This window comes from Scyliorhinus torazame, chromosome 1 (genome assembly GCF_047496885.1).
Source record: "Scyliorhinus torazame isolate Kashiwa2021f chromosome 1, sScyTor2.1, whole genome shotgun sequence".
In the NCBI taxonomy this organism is placed as follows: Eukaryota; Metazoa; Chordata; class Chondrichthyes; order Carcharhiniformes; family Scyliorhinidae; genus Scyliorhinus; species Scyliorhinus torazame.
Window position 1 is genome coordinate 371,761,786 of NC_092707.1, and position 25,604 is coordinate 371,787,389.

A 25,604-nucleotide genomic window follows, 5' to 3' on the forward strand; every position below is an offset into this window, starting at 1 on the left:
ATTTCGTCCGGTAGTAATCTAATTAGTGGCAGTTTTAGCATGTCTGATGTTTGGGCAAGAATCCGGCCAGTGCAACTTTGTCCGTTATAAGTAAACTCTGAAAGGCAACAGGTTAAATTGACAGAAGTACTTTCAGGTACTTGAATCCATTTATTTCTGGTTTTCAGCTGATGTGTTTAACATTCATGCTTCCTTTGAAAGTTTTCAGCTAATGTTCATACATGATGTATGTAAAATGTAATTACTTATCTTTCACTATCTCTTTAGAGTAGTTTAGTTTTGCTGACGTTAATGCTAACTGTATTCTTCTGTGCTTCGCAGTTCAGATGGGTTGGGGCAGATTCTGAGCAGAGTATGGTTTCATGTTTATGAAATGAAGAAACAGCAGAATCAGTCAGACAAGTCGCCCTGTTGCAGAACTGCAATTCCAGCATTGCTGCGCTTTGTGTACTCCACGCGCCTGTCGTGTGCCCTGCTTGTGTTGTGCTATACTGCAAGGCAAACCAAATGTAATAAATATTCATTGTTCGATGGTTTACTTTCCACACAAGCGAGTATCTTATGCAGCACCAACTCTACCTGAGCAGCCATCAAACATCAGGTTGAGCACTAAGCTGCTCTCTCATCCCACATTGGGTGTCCTGTCCCTTAATATTTGTCGCTTTTTAACCCTTATCACTTCAGCCTTGGCAATCACTACTAACAAATTCAGATGTCCTTTGAGCCTTTGAAAAAGTGTTGGCTATTGTCAGTACCCTTTATCCCTTCAATTGTCTCCATTTCTTTAAATGTTTCTAACATGCAATTTTCCATTGCCACCACTGATGTGTTCCACGAATAGTCCAGATCCACACCTGGAGTCAAGATCAAACCACATCCATTGTAACAAATGTTCATTCATTTGTGCTCTGCCCTAAGGAATGTCCATGGGCATTGTCTGCTAATGCTTCAACCTGAACCATTTCTTTGGCAGTTTTTGACAGGGGTACTTCCACTAAAAGGGACAGGATGAGGAAGCAGGTCCCACGCTGGATTCAAACCCATGCTGTTGGCAATATTCAGATCCACACCCTAGTCACCTAGTCAATTACACTAACCAGCCTCCAGAGACAAATGTAGGCTAATATAAAATTTGATTAGTTATCAGTGAAGATGTCATCACCCTTACATCCCAAGAAGCTGATTGGCCATCAGTGCCAACTTGTTTTGAAGAGAATGGCAGATGACTTAGTAAATCACCTTGCGAAATTCACAGTGGACATTTCAAGAATATTAAATACTCTGAACTGAATTCAAGACTGTAATTGCCTTCCAGAACTCAGTTGATGATTATAATTACTCAAGCTTCTCTCTGAGTTTATCGCATTATTCTGATCCTTTAATTACATTACTGTCTTGCAGTCGCTCCTAGGTACCTGTTGCCCTGCAAATACCATGTTCTATTAAACAACAGCAAATTATTTCCCAATAAACATGTAAGTAGTGGAACTAAGCACCAATAAAGTCCTATCAAATGGACAGTGTACATTAAGAAGAACGCAATTGTTTTCTGCTGCAAATTCAGGTGAAATTTCCCCTGGGCAAAAGGCAGCAGATTTAACACGTGGCAGCACTAAATTAGATTAATAACATTCCTCTTATTGGTGGAAAGTCAAAATTTAAGTACCTCATGGTTTATCGGGCTAATTTTCATATTATGATCACCACAAACCATTTCATTACAATTCAGTTATGATTTGACCTTTACTTTATCTTTCATATCGGTAAGTGTGAATATATCAGTTAAAAGAAACTTTGCCGTCATTGTCGTTGATGTGCCATCAATTAACACAAGATGAGTAGTGAACAAAACTGTGGCTTTAATAAGCTAAATAGAAAGCCTCCTGGCCACTGATCCCGAACTGGGGCAGGGCCGGAGGGCAGCCACCCTTATACCGAGTCTGAGGGGAGGCGGAGCCATCAGGCAGTGGTTTACCACAATACATGTAGTACAGTAACAGTTTACCACAATACATATAATACACTAACAGTGAATTACCACAGTCATTTATCTGATCTCCTGTTTCACCTGTTTAGAAATTATATAGCGGAGAGTATTTGCTCACAAGTTACAAATTTGTGTTGGTGAGATGGAGTTAATTGGACAGATGTAATGAGACCAATAGAGGATTTGGACCATTCGATAGGCCAAAAGAAAGGCGATTGATTTTCTTGTGGAAAAGGACCCATGAAGCATGTGTAAAACAATCAAACAAGTGGATAGAGCTGTGAAGAAGGCCTATGGTGTGCTCACGTTCATTAACAGAGGGATTGAATTTAAGAGCCGTGAGGTGATGATGCAGCTGTACAAAACTTTGGTAAGGCCACATTTGGAGTACTGTGTACAGTTCTGGTCGCCTCATTTTAGGAAGGATGTGGAAGCTCTGGAAAAGGTGCAAAGAAGATTTACCAGGATGTTGCCTGGAACGGAGAGTAGGTCTTACGAGGAAAGGTTGAGGGTGCTAGGCCTTTTCTCATTAGAGCGGAGAAGGATGAGGGGCGACTTGATAGAGGTTTATAAGATGATCAGGGGAATAGATAGAGTAGACAGTCAGAGACTTTTTCCCCAGGTGGAACACACCATTACAAGGGGACATAAATTTAAGGTGAAAGGTGGAAGATATAGGAGGGATATCAGAGGTAGGTTCTTTACCCAGAGAGTAGTGGGGGCATGGAATGCACTGCCTGTGGAAGTAGTTGAGTCGGATACATTAGGGACCTTCAAGCAGCTGTTGGATAGGTACATGGATTACGGGAAAATGATATAGTGTAGATTTATTTGTTCTTAAGGGCAGCACGGTAGCATTGTGGATAGCACAATTGCTTCACAGATCCATGGTCCCAGGTTCGATTCCGGCTTGGGTCATTGTCTGTGCGGAGTCTGCACGTCCTCCCCGTGTCTGCGTGGGTTTCCTCCGGGTGCTCCGGTTTCCTCCCACAGTCCAAAGATGTGCGGGTTAGGTGAATTGGCCAATGATAAATTGCCCTTAATGTCCAAATTGCCCTTGGTGTTGGGTGGAGGTGTTGAGTTTGGGTAGGGTGCTCTTTCCAAGAGCTGGTGCAGACTCAAAGGGCCGAATGGCCTCCTTCTGCACTGTAAATTCAATGATAATCTATGATTAATCTAGGACAAAGGTTCGGCACAACATCGTGGGCCGAAGGGCCTGTTCTGTGCTGTATTTTCTATGTTCTATGTTCTATGTTAAGTGTCTCCTTATGTAGATAGATGGCACATGTGAAGCTAAATGTACTTTGTTAAAGGCACTATATAAATGCAAGCTGTCATTGTATGTAATAAATGGGCTCCACTCTGTCTCAAGGCAAAGGGCATTGGTAAAACCAAATCCGTGGGATACTTTACAAGAGAATTAGCACTTCAGATTCACGGAGCACTTGACCTACCAACATATCATCTTTTAAAAATGACAAAATAAGGAACAAAATTCAAATAAAATAATATGGTCAGGGAAATCAAACACATTTTCTACAGTGTCCACATGAAGAGGTCCAAAGCTAACACACTCTGCATTTCAATCATCAAGCCACAAGCTGACGTTTGGCAATATATTGTAATAATCGATAGCAACGTTTGAACTTGAGTAGGAAAAACGCCGTTGAGTGTTTAACTCCTCACCGTAACAACTTAACATCACCAACAATCTGTCCTGGTCCACCCACGTCGACGCTGTGACCAAGAAATCTTAACAGCGCCTATACTTCCTCAGGAAACAAAGCAAATTCGGCTTGTCAGAATTTGCCATAAAAAGCATCCTAACCTGCTGCATGACTATTGAGCACACAACAAAATGGGTGTCCAATAACAGGGATTCACTGTGATGATTGGCTATTTACTGAACATATCTAACTAATGAAGAGCTGTTATTTATCCATGCTGGATGCATCTACTCTTTCTCAATAACGAAATACTATAGACAATCTGTAGTAGTGTATAAGGCAATAAAAATAAATGCACAGGGGAGAAATTCTGGGCAGACTTTTCCCAGCCTGGAGCAACAGGTTCAGATGCACATGGGTGTGGCAAGGATGGTGCAGGCGGGAGGGATTCAGATTTCTGGATAACTGGGGCGCTTTCTGGGGAAGGTGGGACCTCTACAGACAGGATGGTCTACATCTGAACCTGCGGGGCACAAATATCCTGGGGGGGAGATTTGTTAGTGCTCTTTGGGGGGGTTTAAACTAATGCAGCAGGGGCATGGGAACCTGGATTGTAGTTTTAGGGTAAGGGAGAATGAGAGTATAGAGGTCAGGAGCTCAGATTTGACGTCGGAGGAGGGGGCCAGTGTTCAGGTAGGTGGTTTGAAGTGTGTCTACTTCAATGCCAGGAGTATTCGAAATAAGGTAGGGGAACTGGCAGCATGGGTTGGTACCTGGGACTTCGATGTTGTGGCCATTTCGGAGACGTGGATAGAGCAGGGACAGGAATGGATGTTGCAGGTTCCGGGGTTTAGGTGTTTTAGTAAGCTCAGGGAAGGAGGCAAAAGAGGGGGAGGTGTGGCGCTGCTAGTCAAGAGCAGTATTACGGTGGCGGAGAGGATGCTAGATGGGGACTCATCTTCCGAGGTAGTATGGGCTGAGGTTAGAAACAGGAAAGGAGAGGTCACCCTGTTGGGAGTTTTCTATAGGCCTCCAAATAGTTCTAGGGATGTAGAGGAAAGGATGGCGAAGATGATCCTGGATATGAGCGAAAGTAACAGGGTAGTTATTATGGGAGACTTTAACTTTCCAAATATTGACTGGAAAAGATATAGTTCGAGTACATTAGATGGGTCGTTTTTTGTTCAGTGTTTGCAGGAGGGTTTCCTGACACAGTTTGTTGACAGGCCAACAAGAGGTGAGGCCACATTGGATTTGGTTTTGGGTAATGAACCAGGCCAGGTGTTGGATTTGGAGGTAGGTGAGCACTTTGGGGACAGTGACCACAATTCGGTGACGTTTACGTTAAGGATGGAAAGGGATAAGTATACACCGCAGGGCAAGAGTTATAGCTGGGGGAAGGGAAATTATGATGCCATTAGACGTGACTTGGGGGGGATAAGGTGGAGAAGTAGGCTGCAAGTTTTGGACACACTGGATAAGTGGAGCTTGTTCAAGGATCAGCTATTGCGTGTTCTTGATAAGTATGTACCGGTCAGGCAGGGAGGAAGGTGCCAAGCGAGGGAACCGTGGTTTACCAAAGAAGTGGAATCTCTTGTTAAGAGGAAGAAGGAGGCCTATGTGAAGATGAGGTGTGAAGTTTCAGTTGGGGCGATGGATAGTTACAAGGTAGCGAGGAAGGATCTAAAGAGAGAGCTAAGACGAGCAAGGAGGGGACATGAGAAGTATTTGGCAGGAAGGATCAAGGAAAACCCAAAAGCTTTCTATAGGTATGTCAGGAATAAGCGAATGACTAGGGACAGAGTAGGACCAGTCAAGGACAGGGATGGGAAGTTGTGTGTAGAGTCTGAAGAGATAGGCGAGATACTAAATGAATATTTTTCGTCAGTATTCACTCAGGAAAAAGATAATGTTGTGGAGGAGAATGCTGAGCTCCAGGTAAATAGATTAGATGGCATTGAGGTAAGTAGGGAAGAGGTGTTGGCAATTCTGGACAGGCTGAAAATAGATAAGTCCCCGGGGCCTGATGGGATTTATCCTAGGATTCTCTGGGAGGCCAGGGAAGAGATTGCTGGACCATTGGCTTTGATTTTTATGTCATCATTGGATACAGGAATAGTGCCAGAGGACTGGAGGATAGCAAATGTGGTCCCTTTGTTCAAAAAGGGGAGCAGAGACAACCCCGGCAACTATAGACCGGTGAGCCTCACGTCTGTAGTGGGTAAAGTCTTGGAGGGCATTATAAGAGACAAGATTTATAATCATCTAGATAGGAATAATATGATCAGGGATAGTCAGCATGGCTTTGTGAAGGGTAGGTCATGCCTCACAAACCTTATCGAGTTCTTTGAGAAGGTGACTGAACAGGTAGACGAGGGTAGAGCAGTTGATGTGGTGTATATGGATTTCAGCAAAGCGTTTGATAAGGTTCCCCACGGTAGGCTATTGCAGAAAATACGGAGGCTGGGGATTGAGGGTGATTTAGAGATGTGGATCAGAAATTGGCTAGCTGAAAGAAGACAGAGGGTGGTGGTTGATGGGAAATGTTCAGAATGGAGTTCTGTCACAAGTGGAGTACCACAAGGATCTGTTCTGGGGCCGTTGCTGTTTGTCATTTTTATCAATGACCTAGAGGAAGGCGCAGAAGGGTGGGTGAGTAAATTTGCAGACGATACTAAAGTCGGTGGTGTTGTCGATAGTGAGGAAGGAAGTAGCAGGTTACAGAGGGATATAGATAAGCTGCAGTGCTGGGCTGAGAGGTGGCAAATGGAGTTTAATGTAGAGAAGTGTGAGGTGATTCACTTTGGAAGGAAAAACAGGAATGTGGAATATGTGGCTAATGGAAAAGTTCTTGAAAGTGTGGATGAGCAGAGGGATCTAGGTGTCCATGTACATAGATCCCTGAAAGTTGCCACCCAGGTTGATAGGGTGGTGAAGAAGGCCTATGGAGTGTTGGCCTTTATTGGTAGAGGGATTGAGTTCCGGAGTCAGGAGGTCATGTTGCAGCTGTACAGAACTCTGGTACGGCCGCATTTGGAGTATTGCGTACAGTTCTGGTCACCGCATTATAGGAAGGACGTGGAGGCTTTGGAACGGGTGCAGAGGAGATTTACCAGGATGTTGCCTGGAATGGAGGGAAAATCTTATGAGGAAAGGCTGATGGACTTGAGGTTGTTTTCGTTAGAGAGAAGAAGGTTAAGAGGAGACTTGATAGAGGCATACAAAATGATCAGAGGGTTAGATAGGGTGGACAGTGAGAGCCTTCTCCCGCGGATGGAAATGGCTAGCACGAGGGGACATAGCCTTAAACTGAGGGGTAATAGATATAGGACAGAGGTCAGGGGTAGGTTCTTTACGCAAAGAGTAGTGAGGCCGTGGAATGCCCTACCTGCTACAGTAGTGAACTCGCCAACATTAAGGGCATTTAAAAGTTTATTGGATAAACATATGGATGATAATGGTATAGTGTAGGTTAGATGGCTTTTGTTTTGGTGCAACATCGTGGGCCGAAGGGCCTGTACTGCGCTGTATTGTTCTATGTTCTATGTAATCCCTGAAATTGACATTGCGTTGAGGTCCTGATTTGATCCTGCCCCCTTCCTGCTTTCCCTGGGGTAGGACCAAAGGAGAACAGGGAACCCCTTTAGATCTGTCGGATTAGTAATTAGGATGTGGTTGAGGTAGTAAGCCAATTAAGACCGGTTTTAAACCTGAATCCAGGATTTCTCAGCCTGTTTCCTGACATGGTAGCAGCCACTAGGGCCATGAAAGTGAGTGTACAACAGGAAAGATTTCTTCAGTGAAACTGGCAGGCTGAAAATGCTTCAAGTTACACTGAAGAGCTCCAGCCATGGCCAGTTTAAAAGAAGAACAAAGAACAATACAGGACAGGAACAGGCCCTTCGTCCCTCCAAGCCTGTACCGTTCATGATACCAACCTTTGCCAAGACCTTCAGCACTTCCTTGTGCCGTATCCTTCTATACCCATCCTATCAATGTGCAGTGACAGTGGTTCAAAACACTTCTCTCAGAGACTGTTTTCACTGCATGACAGGTGACTGCTGACTGCTTGGAAGAAGTCAACGCAAACGGGAGAAGCTTATGCAGCTCCACCATCCACTTCTGCTCAGGGCAAGAGCAGAAGGCACACCACCAGCACCAGCTCCGGCAGGAGCAACAGCTACCCTCTCCTTAGACACATACCCCTCCCTTGATGGACACCAAGAAATGACATGAAAATCGCTTATTGTCACAAGTAGGCTTCAAATGAAGTTACTGTGAAAAGCCCCTAGTCCCCAGCTGGAAGGAGGTAAGATGAAGAACAGTGGGTCTACAGGCAGAGAATCAGCTTTCTCCACATACCTGTAGACCGGTTCATCAGAACTTTCAGGCCCACATGGCAGGTTGTTGCTGTCAACTGCAGCCTCCAGGAACAAGACCTCCATCCCAGTGGAGCAGGTGCGTCATTACCAGGGGCTGACATGGTGCCTGTATCTGGAGGGAGACCACTGCATCCCCTTTCTCACATGGTCTCTGCCTCTCACCCGTTTGTGCGCTTTTGCCTCCTGCAAGTAGAGCAACCTTGAGGTGTGAGTGTTCATAAGGGCATTTGTGGAGAGAAGGGAAGGACTCACATTGTGTGGAGTGCTGCGAAGCGTGGACATTGACAACACATTAGACTACAGGTGGAGAGTGAGTGCTGACTGCCTGGGAATGTGAGGTGCCCGCAGGGAGAGGCATGAGCGGAGGGAGCAAGGTGTGTTGACCTCAGGCACACTGTGCAGGGGAATGCTGAGCTTGTAACCTGGGGTCTTTACACCATTCACCTGACACGCCCTCCTGCGGCCCTGGATCCACTCGGTGCACTGTCTGCAGCTTGGAGGGAGCACAGTCCGGCTGCTGACATCCTTGATCATTTCCAACCATGTCTGTTTGTATAGACAGGCTGTCTTCTTCGTCCAGTCATTGAGTCGCCTCACTGCAGACCCTCCGATCCCCCAGCAGGACCTTCAGGTGAGAGTGAGAGATTTAGGCGACAACCTTCCCAGGTTTGCTCTCCAGCCTTTGGTCGCTGCAGCCAGGAAACTCCAAATGCTGGTGAGCCCTGGTAACCCATGTTGTGGCCCTATTAATGAGAAATCTCCCTTTTAAAAATGGATACGTCACCCAGCTCTCCCTCCGTCCATAATTCGTCAGGAAGCCCAGAGATGGGATGAGAGTTAGCTTGCTCTGGCAAACAGCAACTACTGGGTGGTCAATTCAGAGTCCGATTGCAAACCCAAAAATAGTCCCACTGTTCCAGCGGGGTCAAAGGTGAGAAGATTCTGGTTTATGTCCCTCCCAGCGATCAATTTTCCCTCTGTCAAGCCAATCAGCTGAACATTATGGACTGGTGAGTGCAGAAGTAAAAGCCATTGGGCATAATCATCGAATATTGAGAACAAGTGGCTCTTTTGGAAAAATCCAACAGCTTAACAAAATCACCACAGATGATCCAACAAAAACCTATTTTGTGACATGGAATCTTGGATCACAGGTAACATTATACAAGAACCAGTGTCATAATAAAGATACGTGTGTTCAAACAAACACACCAAAGTTGCAGTCCTGCACCAAAATGTCTTATTCAGGTTTAATAATATTGAAAATATTAATGTGACTGGAAGGGAAAATAAGGATAACTTTAGAACACGTCAGGGCCTTCCTGTAAGAACTTTTGATAGTCCTCTTTTCATCCCGTTCTTCAGTCTGTCTATGGACTACAAAACGATGTCCGAAGTCACAGTCCCATCCACACGCCTGCACCAGAAGTAAAGCAACCAACGGTAGAAGAACTACATCAACAGGTTTGTAATATTAATCACACGTGGTTTACCTTAGGTCCACTCTTTTCAGGTTGGTGAGTTTGATTTGATGTTTTTTTCCTTTTACAGATAAAGCTCTGGCAAATGCAGCTAGGCAGGCACCGGTTAAAAATGTCCAAAGTTGCAGAGAGGTATGGTTCTATTTTTCTGTTTGATAGCTTGGCTGCATTATTTTCTGCTTTCCTCTGTTCTTCCTCGTTAGTCCTCTCTGCGCCAGGCACCATGTCCCAGACTCACAGATGATTGGAGAACATTTAGTGTTTGAGTGCCTGTTCCATTTGTTTGAGCACTTGTGGCGATTGAGAAGATGTGCTGTTTTCGAGCATGTGGTGTCTGAGAGCACCTGGTGTTTGAGAGCACCTGGTGTTTGAGAGCTTGAGGTGTTTGAGTGCATGTGAAAAAATGTTTTTCGAGTTTTTAGTGTGCTCTAGTGAGCTGGATTGTTTTGTTCCCCGCCAGCAAGCTTGAAGATGGGCATTGCTCATTAAACCAGTTGGGAAGCCTACCTGCCTAACCCCTGCCCTAATTGCAAATTTACCAGTAACAAGGTTAGCGTCAGGTGAGGCTGTTAAGTGGGCAGTTAATTCCCACCCTCCTTAACGGATCTCTTGGTCCCATTGGTGGGCCTACCCATGGTTTAATGCTCCCCCCCCCCCCCGGCCCAGGTCATTTCCCCTCACCCCCTCACCTCATTGGCCTATTAAACCCCAGACCCCCACCACATCACCGGATTCTGCCAGCTTGGCACTCTGCGAGACCCTCATTTTGTACCAGTAAATGTCACCGGCTGGGGTGGCATTTATTACCCATCCCTAATTACCCTCCAACTGACTGGCTTGCCAGGCTATTTTAGAGGGTATTTAAGAGTCAACCACATTGCTGTGGGTCTGGAGTCACACGTAGGCCTGACCGGATGAGAACAACAGATTTCCTTCCCTAAAGGACTTTAGTGAACCAGATGGGTTTTTATAAAAATCGACAATGGTTTCATGATCACCATTGGACTTCCAATTCAAGATTTTTTTAAAATTCAAATTTCACACATACACTGAGCCAAATCCTGATTCACTGCTGCGTGCCTGTATCTTGAAGTGCTGCTGCTCTCTAATTGGCTGGCAGCTCACTGAGGTAGAATTTCCTGTCCATGAGAGTCAGAAAACCTGCCTCCAGCCTATTAACAGCCAATTGAGACCACCATGTTCTCCTTGATGATGCTCCCTTGACTTTTTAGCTGTGGGGGATGGGCAGTTGGGACCTCGTCTAATTGAGCCCAGTGTGTGTGTGAACCATATTGTTTGCGTGAGTGCATGTGTTGGTTGAGAGTTTCCAGTGTTGAAACACACACAATGTTTGAGTGTGTGTGGTATAAGGCTTCAAGACAAGTATTTCCAGGTGCTGTAAATTCTTCTTTGTGATTGATGTATTTGTAGCTATTGTCCTGCTCCGGTCTGCTTCACTAGCTCAGTGGTTTGGCCCATGTGTCAGAACGCCTGCTGCTTGCCTTAGTGATTGACTCTGATATATGTGGATCATGACTTGGACTGTTGGTACTCAAGGCACGTTGCTCTCTGTCCTACAGCTTTGTGTGCGGATCAATAGAATTGCTGCTGATCACGTTCACTTGACTGTTCCTGTGCTTTTGCATGCACGCCACTGCTGGAGGCCTTTTTACAAGGTCCAATAATCTGTTTTATGTTTCAATAATAGGCTTCTACAATGTCTTTGGTGCTTGTCTTTAAGCTTTGTGCAAGTGAGTGAAAGCCAGCTTTAGCTGCTTCTCGAATATGGGACCCCAAAGCAGCCACACGAACAGTGAGAGGATTTGTGAGCGAAGCACAAAGTCAGATATCAGTAGAGCTAACTATTGTTCAATCCTTACAAAGCCGGTGAATATAAAGCCAATGATCGCTCACCACAGTGTTGAAATTTAAACACACTGTGGAAAAGTAGGTCCATAAAAATTCCATTCCAGACCAATCCACAAGGACGCAATGTTTTCCGAACCATACTCATTCAATTTATTAGCCCTTCAAATGCTCCCACTATGTTAAACTCTGTTCACACTAAAAACTGGAGACAAATAATTCATTTTCATTAGGAATCAAACCCCTGCTGCATTTGGTTGTTCAGATCACTATAAGCAACTGATATGCACTGATCCTTTGTTTCATTGCTTTGCATTCTAATAGATTGTACCATAGAACGGTAGCACAGTGGGTAGTACTGTTGCTTCACAGCGCCAGGGTCCCAGGTTTGATTCCTTGAGTCACTGTCTGTGCGGAGTCTGCACATTCCCCCCGTGTCTGCGTGGGTTTTCTCCGGGTGCTCCGATTTCCTCTCACAAGTACCGAATGATGTGCTTGTTAGGTGAATTGGACATTCTCAATTCTCCCTCAGTGTATACAAACAGGCGCCGGAGTGTGGCAACTAGGGGAATTTCACAGTAACTTCATTGCCGTGTTAATATAAGCCTACTTGTGACACTAATAACGATTATTATTATTATATCTGAAACTCATAATTCAACCTCATTTTTTTAAACCTCGTAATTAAAACTCGTTTAAAACCTATTATGTGTTTTCTTTTATTTCCTTTTCTTTTCATGAGCTTAAGATCTGTTGAGCTGTTCGCAGAAAAATACTTTTCACTGTACCTTGGTACACGTGACAATAAACAAAAATCCATTGCTTCTGTCAGGCGTGCAATCACCAGCACTTCTGTTATGAGCCAGGGTTTAAAGAACCCCAAAGTGTATCATGGAGTTCACCTGACCCACAACTTTTAATAGATTGTGGTATGGGGAGCACACGGCCCACTCTACAGGTGTGGTACAGCAGAAATGGAAAAGTATTTTTTAAAGCAAAACAATGTTTATTCTATGAACTCAAGTTAATCTTTTTAAAACATACAGCGAAAATCTTAGCAACCATTAATTCAAATACAGCCCCCAAAGAATACAACACTAAGTAATCCTTAAGCTGTTCTTTTAACATCCATAAGACTTAAAAAAGAACTTTTAACAGAAGCACATCAGGTTAAAGTCACTACTGAGAGCAGTTATTGGTTTTAAATCACCAAAGGATCGATTTACAGTTTTTAGATTAGAGAGAGAGACTAATACCCCTTCTGGCTGTGACTGCAGCTATCCAGCACTGAAAACGAAACTAAAACACACCCTGCAGCAAACAGCCTAAAACAAAAGTAAAAAGCTGACAGACAGCCTAGCTCCACCCACTCTCTGACATCACTGATAAACACCAATTTCTTAAAGGTACATTTCTTAAACAACCATTTCATAAAGGTACTCTCACATGACACTTCACATTAGTATCAGTAGCGCCCTTAGTTGTGAATCATTCCTCTGGGATTCAAGTCCCAGTCCTGGACTTGGAACATATCATTTAGACTGACATTGCAGTACAGTACTGGGGCAGTGCTGCACAGTCAGAGGGTGCTGTTTTTTGGATGAGACATTAAATTCAGTGGATGAAAATGATCACATCTTTATTTGAAGAAGAGCAAGGGAGGTCTGCAAGTGTGCAACCTAACATTCTGCACCAAAAATTGTTTATATTTTAAAAACATTTTAATCACTGGACATGGGCATCGCTGGCTGGATCAGCATTTATTGCCCTCGAGGGTGCAGTTAAGAGTCAACCACATTGCTGTGGGTCTGGAGTCACATGTAGGCCAGACCAGGGAAGGATGGCAGATTTTCTTCCCCCAAACGACATTAGTGAACGAGATGGTTTTTACAGCAATCGGCACCAGTTTGTGGGCATCATTAGACTTTTAATTCCAGAATTCAAATTTCACAATCTGCAGTGGTGGGATTCGGACCCAGGCCCCCTGAGCAGTACCCTGGGTTTCTGGTTTACTAGTTCAGTGACAATACCACTATGCCACCGCCACCCTGACTCCACAAGGACTCTGTGTTTTCTAAAGCATGGTCATTCGGCCCATTGACATTTGTGAGACTTTGCTGAGTATAGATCAGCTGGTGTATTTGGCTGCACTACAATAGTAATTGCATTTCAGAGAACTTCATTGGCTGTGCAGTCTTTTCGGACATTCTGAAAATGTACAAGGCATGAGATAAATGCCATCCATGCCATTTCAAATAAAAAAGCATATATTCCATAATACTGACAATTGTGACCTTAATGCCCCAGCTTAGGAAGCAGATGTTCTGACTTCCTTCTTTTTCAAATTTCTGCACAGTTCAGAGCTGGATGGATGAAATATTCACCATTCACAAGTAAAGAGTGGTAATTTAGGTGCTTACTGCTGCAAGTGCATCTTGATTAAGAATGCTCTTTGTTCCGGCTACCATGTTCAGATGGCACAAACCCCAGAAGCAAAAGAATATACAGCTACCATCTTGACTTGAATTTTTTATTTGTCATAAAGTAGAGCTAATTGGCCCCTCATTCCGAAAATATAGCCCTTGGTGTTAAATCACATCTGGAGCATGTTTTTGTCTCACAAACTGTCTATTTTGTCTTCAGTCTGATAGGGTACTCAGAACAGTATATGGAATTTGACCCATTCCTTATAACTCCTGAACCCTCAAACCCATGGATGTCAGATGATATTTCCTTCTGGGAGCTAGAAGCAAGGTCAGTCTTTAAAGTATTTTTCTTTTTCTACTTGGAAATTTTTTGACACATTCACTCATTTCCACAGCTTATAATGAAGAAAGTCTAATATCTATTCTTGAATAATGTCAGCAGTTAAAGTAGCAGCATATTTTGACGTTGTATATTATGTATAATTGCATACCCTCACTTTTCCATTAAACTTTGAACAAACTTTTAGATGGCTGTGCTAGTACACATTTGGTCCAACTTCACACTTTTCCTCTATGCATTCTTCATCGTGCAGTAAGTTAACTTGTCTGTACTACACCCAGTCTGTCAAACTGGATCAGACTGCGGGTGAGCAGGGAGATTCAGCTATGGTTCCTTCCGTCTGCCAGTGGAGAAAGTGGGCAAAGCTCTCTTCAGTTTTTATGGCAGGATATCTGATATAAATAAATAAATTAGAATCATGGGCAGTGTCGCTGCAGCAACGCTCTTCTCTAGCTTTCTTGCTGCAATGTTCCATCTCACCCTCAGCAAGCTTCCCGCTGAAGTGGAGCTAAACTACTGTACAAATGGGAATCTGTTCAACCTCCGCCACCAGCAGATCAGATCCAAGGTCATACCTTCCTCTATCATTGAATTATGGTGTGCAGGTGATGCACTTGATTAATAGGGGGATCAGCGGTAATGGGGAGAAGACAGGAGAATGGGGATAAGAAACATATCAGCTATGACTGAATGGTGGAGCAGACCCGATGGGCCAAATTGCCTAATTCTGCTCCTATGTCTTATGGACCACCAGCGTCGCCCAATCAACGAAGCGCACAGGCCGCAAAATGGCCAAAGTTGAGCCTGAACCTTCTCCACTATAGCGAAGGGAACCAGGCAGGCACGTAAATATCAGGCCTGGGCTTCCGGGTCCACCTGGATTTTAGCCGCGGCCCCTCTTATGGTTCCCGAACCAGGCTGGAAAACCTCCGTGAATTTGCTCACAAACCTCCACTTGGAGGATATGCTGTCAATCCAACTGCAGCTGGTGTAGCCAATCATGGCCAAACAAGCTAGAGCCGTATCTAGCTCCATTTGAAGTATATGACCATTCACTTGTATCGGACCATGAATAGAGGCCACAAGGAGCCAAACAGTTCAGCCTCATCCTCTGTCTCTTCTGGGTCATTGCGATGCAAGGCCCCGGCCTTGGGGTTGACGCCTACCTCAACTATGGCGACTGGAGCAATGGCCCTCCTACAGGTGGCGGGTACACCTAGACCCCCGACCACACATCGCCTTTATTCAAGTCAGGAGATGTTGCACGCTTCAGCGGCCAGCTCTTCACCCAGAGGCCAGAGTCGCAACAGTGCCCAGTCCGGCCACAGGGATACCACGTGAACGGTGATGCCCCAATATGTTCACCTCCATCCCCTGTATCTCTTGAACACTGCATTCTGCGCTTTCTTGGGACACGGATATCTGCAGCACCTGCTAAAAGATTAGGAAGACTTCACGAAAAAGCTTTTTCTGAGTTTCCATATTATTGATTCTGCAGACCAAGCAATTGAGGAGCATATCGGCCAAAACAGTTCCATACTCACAAAACTCAGCTGTTTTCTGTAGCCGACACAAACCCGGTGATAGACTCACCGGTCGACCTCTCTGCCACATTAAATCGATATCTTTGAACGATTATCGATGAGGTCGGGAGAAAGTGCTGCGCCACAGGTGACACGTGTTGGTCGAATGTTTGCGTATCTGGCATCGCTGGGTACGTGAGACTCTGGATCACCCTGAACGTATGCAGTCCACAGGCCATCAACAGTATGACAGCCTGGTACTTGTTCTCTGTGAAGAAATAACGCACTTGTCCAGCATAGTGGTTCCAGTCTTCAAAACCAGTGTCAAATGCATCTTACCATCCAAACAGAGGCATGGATAATCAAAGAAATCCAAACCTGGGTCCAGAAAATCGGGGAGGTGGCTCAACTAGTTTACCCCTCATCGCCAGTTTAATAAGGACACGGGCAGCCCACACCGAGTAAAATAAGAACAAAGTTTTATTTACGCACATTTTATTTGCACTCCCTGGTAGACTCCTACCAGATTCCTGATTGGTCGGTGCCTTACTGGCCGTCCTTATATACACTAGGTAATTGAGATACCCCACACCTAGTGGGAGGGCTCATACTCCGCAAGGAGCACGGGGAAGACGAGCATTCCCAACACGTAGGTCCCGCATGGGATATTACACATTTAATTTCTGATTTTGCCCACCTGAGTCTACGCTCAAGATCCCACCCTCCTGCCAATTAGTTTAAATCTCCCTCACCAGCATCCAAAAACAAAAACCGGTTCATCAGCTAGTTTCAGAGGACTTTTTGCACTACCTGCCTGGTCCCCTTAGAGTTCCTGGTGGCTATCCATTCCCTCTCTGCCTGCATGATCCTAAACTGCATTGTGTCCACCTCCTTAAATGTGTGATTAAAGGACAAACAGTGAATCGCCACAGATAGAAACTGACCTCCATTTCTAGCGGTGTTTAAATGCCTTTCTACAGAGTGCTACACAGGACCTATGCAGCTAATACATGCGATTAGATCAAACAAAATGGTGGATGTATATGTGATTTCACAGGTCTCAAATTGTCAATTCATCTTGAACAATTTAGTGTAAAATGTATGAAACAAATCAAAGCTTTGTTTTGCATAGTATTGAGTTAATTATTTTGTGTGCCATATTTCAAACCAGGGTCTTCTTGAAAATTATATTTTGTATGAGAAGTAATAATCTTACAACTTCAAAACAAATAACGTGCTTTTTAGTCTTTAACATGCAGCTTAGAAATTGAATTCTATGAAATGCATGTTTTACAGAGTTATGGAATAGGATCAAAAATGTATCAGGGATTCTTTAGTTTCCCCAAATTGTAATGTTGTGAAGAAAACTAACAAAACATTTTGTGCTGCCTGTGGAATGGAGAAATGTTTGATTTTGTGCAGAAGACTCCAAAGTCTCCTTGAGATCCACAGTTGTCTCATTGAGTGTCTGGTTGGAATGTGTGTTCAGATAAATTCAGATACTCAGATTCCAATATACTGATTACTTAACTCTCCTGCTTTAATTTCAAATAGATTGTGAGATAAGAGAGAATTTCTAATTGCAGCAATAATGCAGTTGCATAGTTACACTAATAGGCAGATAAGGAATCTGTGAGATATATGTCAACCGACCGTATAACCTCAGTTTACAACAAGGCTAGCGAGGTCTCTTGCTGAAAACCCATTTGATACAAGAGATCTTGTATCATCTTGGAGAAGATGAATGTTTGCTTCTGCAATTCTATCTATCCCTAATCTGTTCCCTTGGAGTCTATGCCTTCTGCAATGTTGCTGGATTTTCAACTGAAGATTCAAATACTAAATTATTAATGTGTCCCCAGTCAATCCTTAGTCACAACTGATTTTGTACTCACTCAAACCATACCTATAACCAAAATTATTTTTAAAGATTCAATGCCATTGAAATGCATGGTGGCAAGAAGCAGATGTTAGATGGAACAATATACTTTGGCAGTACCATGAGGTTGTTAAGTAATTATTTACAGTCATGTAGATAGTGCAAGATTGTTGATTGTTCAAATGCACACACACAATTTAATGAATAAGTTATATTTCTCTAGCTGAGGAGATTATAAAGGTGTTTGAGGGATAATATTTATTGCATTAAAATATTGTCAGCGTCTGTCGTTGGGCCAAGTCATTTGTATAAAATGTGTATGTTTTCCAGTGTGCACTACGAGTTGGAACTAGGTTGCGTTGGTCCCTTTATCAAACCTCAGACCTCTTACCTCCCAGTATTCTGGAATTCGGTTACATTAAACCACACAGGTTCTCTGGCCTCGTGGAAGTGATTTTCTGCCTCTCATGATTCCAAAGTGCCCAGCATGAGAAGCTTTAACTACGGGGGGGGGATGCCTTCCAGTGGCAACATGTGAGAGGAACAAGGAAGCTCCTGCCAGGACACTTATTTTGAAGCCCTTTTTGCCCGTTTTTTGGGGCGGATTACTAATGCAAAACTAACCAATTTGGAGATACAATATACTTTCATCACAGCAATGCCGAAAAAGGGTGGTAAGAAACCGCATGTGGTAATTCTTCAATGGCCTCTGAGGCTCTGTGTAGCTCCTCTGTGGAGAAAATGGGAGAGGCTGCTTCTGCAACATTGGCAGCCGCAATAACGACGATATGCTTGCCGGTGTGCTCTCGAAGAAATTTGACAAGCAATATGAGAAACAGTGTAAGGCGATGTTTGAGAGCGTTCAAAAGTCGTGGAGGCCCTGGGGCCGGTCCGGTCGAGTTTGGAGAAGACTGCTGAGACGGTGAAGGAACATGGCGAGGTGTTGGAGGGAAAAGGTTGAGGCATGGTGAGATGGCCATGGTAGCTGATGAGGCCAAGAGGTTGAGTCCTGAAGTCGATGGTCTCAAGAATCGTTCGGGGAGGCAGAACCTCAGAGTCATGGGGCTGCCCGAGGGTTTGGAGGGCCTGAATCCAACTGTGTACGTCTTGCAGATGTTTGGGAAGATGATGGGGGGTGGTGGACTCATGTCCCTTCCGGAGCTAGATAGGGCCCATCGGACACTCAGACAGGAGCCCCATTGAAAGGAATGAACCATCACGAGTAGTTATTATTCAGCTTTCTTCTCTCTGGGGTGAGGAAGGCAGAGTTTTCGGCCATAGTAATCTCGGACCATGCTCCGCACTTGTGGACTTGGTTCTGGAATCGGGTCCTGCTCAACGCCCACCATGGACGTTGGATGCTTCGCTGCTATTGGATAAGGAATTTTGTGGGCGCATAGTTATCGCCATTGAAGAATACATTAGGTTCAACAAAAATGAATCTGTCTTGCCCTCCACATTGCGGGAAACCCTCAAAGTGGTTATCAGAGGGGAAATGATCTCCTACAAAGCACAGAAGGATAGGGCAGCTAGGACAGAGTGGCAGAGGCTGGTGGACTTGAGGTAGACCACCAGGAGATGCTGACAAGCAGGAAGGAGCTGCAGATGCAGTTTGAGCTGCTGTCCACGGGCAAGGCGGTGAGTCAGCTGCGGCGCTCGAGACGGTTATTTTACGACTATGGGGGGGTAGGCCAGTTGTCTTTTGGCCCACCAGCTGAGGTGGCAGATGGCTTCTTGAGAGATCATACAGGTTGGGGATTCGAGCGGCAGTTTGGTCTCTGCCCCAGTCAATGTGAATGCAGCTTTTGTGGCATTCCATAAGAATCTTTACAGGTCAGAACCCCTGGAGGAGAGTTCGGACATATTGAGGTTCTTGGATGGGTTGTCCTTTCCAGTGGTTGATAGAGGCAGAAGGAGTTGGAGGCTCCATTAAGCCCAGAGGAGATACTCAACGGTATTTAATTGATGCAAACCAGCAAAGCTCCCGGCCCTGATGGGTTTCCCAATGAGTTTTATAAGAAGTTTGCGGACCAACTGATTCCATTGATGGTGGACATGTTTAATGGCTCCTTGTCCCGGGGATCTCTGCCCGTCACACTTTCGCAGGCTACTATTTTTCTTATATTAAAGGAGGATAAGGAGCCCACAATATGTGGGTCATATCGACCCATATCATTATTGAATGTTGACGTCAAATCGCTTGCTAAGGTTCTGTTGGCTTTACGATTGGAACCCTGCCTTCAGGAGGTGTTTGAGGAAGACTAGACCAGCTTTGTTCGGCATCAGCAGTTGTCGGCCAACACAGGTAGGTTCCTGAATGTGGCTCTTTCCCTCTCTTCCGTGCCTGAGCCAGAGGTGATCGTATCTACAGTTGACGAGCAGGCATTTGATAGAGTGGATAGGGTGGTACCTTATTGAGATTCTGGGGAGGTTCGGTCTGGGGCATAGGTTCATTTCTTGGGTCCGGTTATTGTGTAAAGTGCCCTCTGGCAAGTGTGCGTACTAATACCTTGAGCTCGGGACACTTTTTATTGAATAGGGGTACTAGGCAGGGGTATCCATTGTCTCTGCTCCTGTTTGCCCTAGTGTTTGAACCTTTGGCTATTGAGCTGAGATCCTCCGGAAAGTGGAGGGAATAAGAAGGGAGGGCAGAGGGAACGTAGGGTGCCTTTATATGTGCCTTTATATGTGGACGTTATGTTACGGATTCAGTCTCCACTACGGATGAAATAATGAAGCTACTGACGAGCTTTGGCTCCTTCTCGGGGTATAAGATGAATCTGGAGAAAAGCAAATACTTTGCAGTTCACCCTCTGGGGAGGGGTGCCAATCTGGGGGTGCTACCTTTTCAGCTTGTCAGATCTAGCTTTCATTATTTGGGCATCTGAGGGGCCCATGATTGGGCCCTGCTCCATAAGTTAAATTCCACTAGTCTGGTGGGCAAGGTTAAGTCTGATTTGCAAAGTGGGTTAACCTTCCCCTGTCCTTAGAGGGCAGGGTCCAGGCTACTGAAACAAATATCCTCCCTAGGCTTTTATTTATTTTTCAGTGTCTCCCTTCTTTTCTCCCTAAATCCTTTTTTAATTTGGGGTAGTAAAGTTTGTTCCCTCCTTTTTATGGGCAGGTAAGACCCCAAGGATACGTAGAGTAGTTCTTCAGAGGGATAGGCCACCTGGTGGGTCCAGCATTGCCCAATTTGCTTTTCTACTATTGGGTGGCCAATATTGAGAAGGTGTTGGGATGGCTCAGTGATCCACGCTCTATATTGGGTACAGATGGAGGCAAGTTTGTGTAGGGGTTCCAGCTTAGATGCATTGGTTATGGCCCTATTGCTGTTTCCACCACGAGGAATTCGTCAAACCCAGTGGTGATGTCTGCTCTTAGGATATGGAAGCAATTTAGGCAGCATTTAATTAATTTTTTAATATAAATTTAGAGTACCCAATTCATTTTTTCCAATTAAGGGGCAATTTAGCGTGGCCAGTCCACCTACCTGCACATCTTTTGGGTTGTGGGGCGAAACCCACGTAAACACGGGGAGAATGTGCAAACCACACAGACAGTGACCCAGAGCTGGGATCGAACCTGGGACCTCGGCGCCGTGAGGCAGCAGGGCTAACCCACTGCGCCACCGTGCTACTCTAGGCAGCATTTTAAGCTTAGGTCTATGTAATTGCTGGTTCCTATTTGCGCCGTTGAGTTTAGACTCGACATTTAGGTTGTGGGAGGGAAAGGCCTTGAGAGATTTGAGGACTTGTTCATGGAAGGACGGTTTGCTAGTGTGGAGGAACTGTCAGTAAAATTTCGACACTCTGGGACAAATCGGTTCTGGTACCTTTAGACTCGCAATTTTGTGCATCAGGCCTTTCCATTTTTTCCTCTCGCACCATTATACTCCCAGCTGGGGAGCATTCAATCATCAGGGTCCAGTGGGGAGAGTATTTCAGGCATTTATGGGCAGATCGTATCGGTGGAGTCTGTGGATAAGCTGAGGGCAAAGTGGGAAGAGGGATTGGGACCGATTGTGGATGAGGAGGTGTGGTGTGAGGCCTTCACAGGGCAAAGGATGAGTGGTTTTTTTTCCGGGGGTGGAAGATAAGTGTGAGTAATGTTCTCGGGGGGCCGGCCAATCACACCCATATGTTCTGGTCGTGTCCCAGGTTGGTAAGCTTTTGGGTCTCTTTCTTTGACACCATGTCAACGATTCTTAACGTCAATCTAGAGCTTTGTCATTTGGTGCCCATTTGGTGAAGGCGGATGTCCTCATCTTTGCATCATTGATAGCCTGGAGGCAAGTTCTGCTGGGGTGGCGATCTGCTATTCTGCCCAGTGCCTCGGTGTGGTTGGGTGATCTTATGCAGTTCCTACATCTGGAGAAGGTCAAGTACACCATCAGTTGAGGGATTATACCTGAGGTGACAGCCATTTCTCACCTCCTTCAAAGAGTTAGTCACCGTCAGCTGTCGGGGGCGGGGGGGGGGGGGGGGGGGAGTGTTCAGTTTAACGGGTGAAGGTGCGTGGGGGGTGCTTTTTTGTCTGTTTTATACCATTGTTGGTGTGTTTGTTAAGATGTACAGTGCAATATTTGCTTATTGTGTTATTAGTTTGTTATAAATTTGTTATAATTGAAAAAAAAACTTCAATAAAAATATTTATTTAAAAAACTACGAGGTGAGATTTGGGCCCTTTTCATCACAGCAAACAAGGCCTTGAAGAAATATGATGGAATTGTTCAAAACTGTGATCTGTTTTTGATGAAATACAAAGGAGAAAAAAAACACCTTTCGTTGGTCAGTGACTCTGCAACCAGACGACATTTATTGAAGATCATCACCAAACAAAATGAAAAATTATTTAGGATAACTCTTTATACATAGAGCTGTTAAACATGCCCTAACAGAAGCATGGAAACTGAATCCATAATAGAGAAATAAATAAATATTTGAAAAATAAATATTTAGATAGATTTGGTGAAAGGCAAGAGGAATGAGTCCAACTGGGTAGCTCTTTCTGAAAATGGCCTCCTTCTATGCTATAAAATTCTGTGATTTTATGATTGATAACTTGTTAATCTTCTTTCTCTTCCATTCACAGGAAGTGGATCGACTAATGTCACTGAAAGGAATACAAAATAGTGTCACTCTATATTTAATTGCATAGAGGGCTGGATTCTCCGATCCCCCAGTCGAGTGTTTCTCGGCGGTGGGATTCTACACTCCCGCCACTTGTCAAATGGATTTCCCATTGAAGCCGCCCCACGGCGCTGGGAAACCCACGGGGCGGGGGCATGCTGTTGGCGGGAAAAGCAAATCATAACGACCGGAGAATTCTGGCCAGTGTTTTACTTGTGGTAAACTTTTATCCATTAGATCAAAATAGCAAGTCACAGTATGTTTGGTCATCTAGTATTGATTACCACTGTAAGAAATAAGTCAGAACTTGATCATTCTTTGCTATCTGTGGGGCATTTCTGCTGCAGAACGGTTATAGTATTTGACAACATAACAAGTCTTATTTCAAAGGAATTTATTGACTGAATTTCACTGAGATGTTACAGTGTGATACATATTATGTTAGTATGGTCTGTATACACCAGTGGAACCTGTTGTTACTGTTACTGGCTCATAAAATGTTTCATCCTTTGTGTTTTCAGTAAAGAACCATATGCACTGAGAGTAAAGCGATGGGGCTTTTGCATCGATGAAGTTTTGAAAGATCCTGTAGGGAGGGAACAGTTTCTTAAGTTTGTGGAGTCTGAATTCAGCTCTGAAAACCTACGGTACGTACAGGAAATTTCCAAGTGGCAGAATTCTTCCCATGCACAGGTTAGCAAACAGACATTGACACCGCTGCTAAAGTTTCCACTGCACACTCAGGTCGCCACGTTGGCAATTGGCCAAGTATACATTGAAATATCGGTCTTAAAACATGCACATTTTCTGAAAGTTCAAGTCAGAATTTACCTGAGCTGGATTGTTTTTAGTGTGAATGCTGAACAATTGTTCTTGTATCATTGACCTTTTACGTGACTTAAATGGTGGAGGTGGGTTATCAAGAGTCTCATTGAGCGCCTTCTTGCTATCAAGTGACATCAATAATTCTGGTATTTTCAAAGGGGTAATCTCCTGATTTGATAGTCCCACTGGGGTGTCTTGCTGACCAGGTGTGCACACAAAAAAAAGATGTTAAATGTGAGGAGGAATTCCTGAGAAAATAGAACAATGAGTTAGTAGTGGATAAATTAAAATTGACTGCGAAGGGATTGGGAATAAGGTGAATTCATTATTGGTTGAGAACATGTTGGGATTCATAACAAATAAAAGGAAATATTAGTGACGTTAAACAAGCTTAAAAAAAAACAGTGCTGAAACCTGACAAGGTATATCCAAGGATTCTGAGGGAAATTAAGAAAAGTAACCGATCTGTAGAATTAAATTTCAGCGTTTTATTAAGAGTGGGGATGTGAGCTGTAGGCTATAAAGGGTGGTTGCAGAGTCAGCACCCCTTTTAATTACAGATCAGTTGATTTAGGGTGCAATTCTCTGCCCTCGTTTCGCTGAAGCGAGAGCGTGACGAGGCCGGTGACGAGGCGAGAACCAGGCCAGGTGCCAAACTGTTGCGATGCACCTGGCCCACTCCCGTTGGCAAAATCGGGATCCCGATGTAGCGTGGCAAAAAGCCAATAATCACCACTTAAGCCCTATTTCCGTACAATTAACGGTCGCCACCCCACATCAAACAGTCTCCCGTGATCCAGCGGCCTCCCCAGCAAATGGTCATGCTGGTGGCGATTAGTCTACCTTTTTAAAAACCTGAACCTGGCGGAAGGGCTTCTGTAGGGAACCGAGGAGGTGAGTAGCCATCTTCGCGCACAGGTAAAGAGCCCAAGGGCACTGGGCTTGCCACCTCAGCACGCGGAGGAGGGTGGACCCGTGGCAGGGGTAGGCAGCCATGGTAGGGGGGGTTGGCATTGGGAAGGAGATGGGATGGTCTGCTGGTGGGAGGGCACTCAGACATCCGGGCCACTTCGAACACAACCCCAGGATGGCTGGTTGGCTCCTGGGGGATAAGGGGTACCCGCCAAGGACCTGGCTAGTGACGCCAGTACGGAGGCTGGGGCATGATGCGGAGGCCAGATATAACGCGGCCCATGTGGCCACTTGGGCTGTCTTTGAGTGGTGCATCAGACTGCTCAAAATGTGGTTTTGGTGACTTGACCGCTCTGGTCGAACCCTGCAGTACACCCCCCAGAGTGTGGTTTGCTGTGTCCTCCACAACCTGGCACATTAGTGGAGCAACATTGTGGAGTTGGGGATGAGGATCATGTGGCCACCTCCAAGGAGGAGGATGAGGTCGAGGGTGATGAGGAGGCACCATACCAGCAGGGGCTGGAGGACAATCCTGGGGAGGAACCGGAGGACCACCCAGAGGCTGCAGGTCAGGTGGCAGTGGCGAGGGTCCGGCAAGCCTGGAGGGCCATGAAGGCCCTCATACTCGCTTGTTTCACCTAGAAGATGGCTTGGTCCATCATCGCTACCTTCCCCATCCCTCTTCGCCGCCCCCCACCCATTTCCTACCATCCCAGGGTCTGTGTTACATTGGTCCACTGTGCTGGGACTGTGGGACTGTGCCGGCAATGTCAGTGGGTCACTGTCGAGGCCGGGGGAGTGATGATAACCCGCAGAGAGCTGAGCGCTGGTGCTCCTCAATTTATGCCATAGTCTGACACCTCCTTATCTGCTGAGTGCTCGCTCACACCCATCGCCGGCACTTGGTGTGCCCAGGAAGGGGGCGGGGGCGTGGCACATGCCCAGAGAGATGGGCCAAGGCGGTTAAGAGGTTACTTAATAGAGGCATACAAGATGATCGGAGGATTAGATAGGGTGGACAGTGAGAGCCTTTTTCCGCAGATGGTGATGGCTAGCACGAGGGGACATAGCTTTAAATTGAGGGGAGATAGATATAGGACAGATGTCAGAGGTAGGTTCTTTACTGAGAAAGTAGTAAGGGCGTGGAATGCTCTACCTGCAACAGCAGTGGACTCGCCAACATT

The 25,604-nt window shown here is 45.2% G+C and overlaps 1 protein-coding gene across 3 annotated transcripts in view; it reads left to right on the forward strand.

Moving 5' to 3' along the window:
• The window catches only part of LOC140426578 (regulator of G-protein signaling 7), a 699,692-nt gene that overhangs the window by 607,312 nt on the left and 66,776 nt on the right, over window positions 1-25,604 (forward strand). For all 3 annotated transcript variants that reach the window (XM_072511531.1, XM_072511522.1, XM_072511539.1), the window contains exons 11-14: window positions 9,402-9,500; window positions 9,588-9,649; window positions 14,027-14,137; window positions 23,205-23,330. In XM_072511531.1, the coding sequence (XP_072367632.1) occupies window positions 9,402-9,500; window positions 9,588-9,649; window positions 14,027-14,137; window positions 23,205-23,330 (398 nt within the window). The remainder of the gene's footprint in view (window positions 1-9,401; window positions 9,501-9,587; window positions 9,650-14,026; window positions 14,138-23,204; window positions 23,331-25,604) is intronic.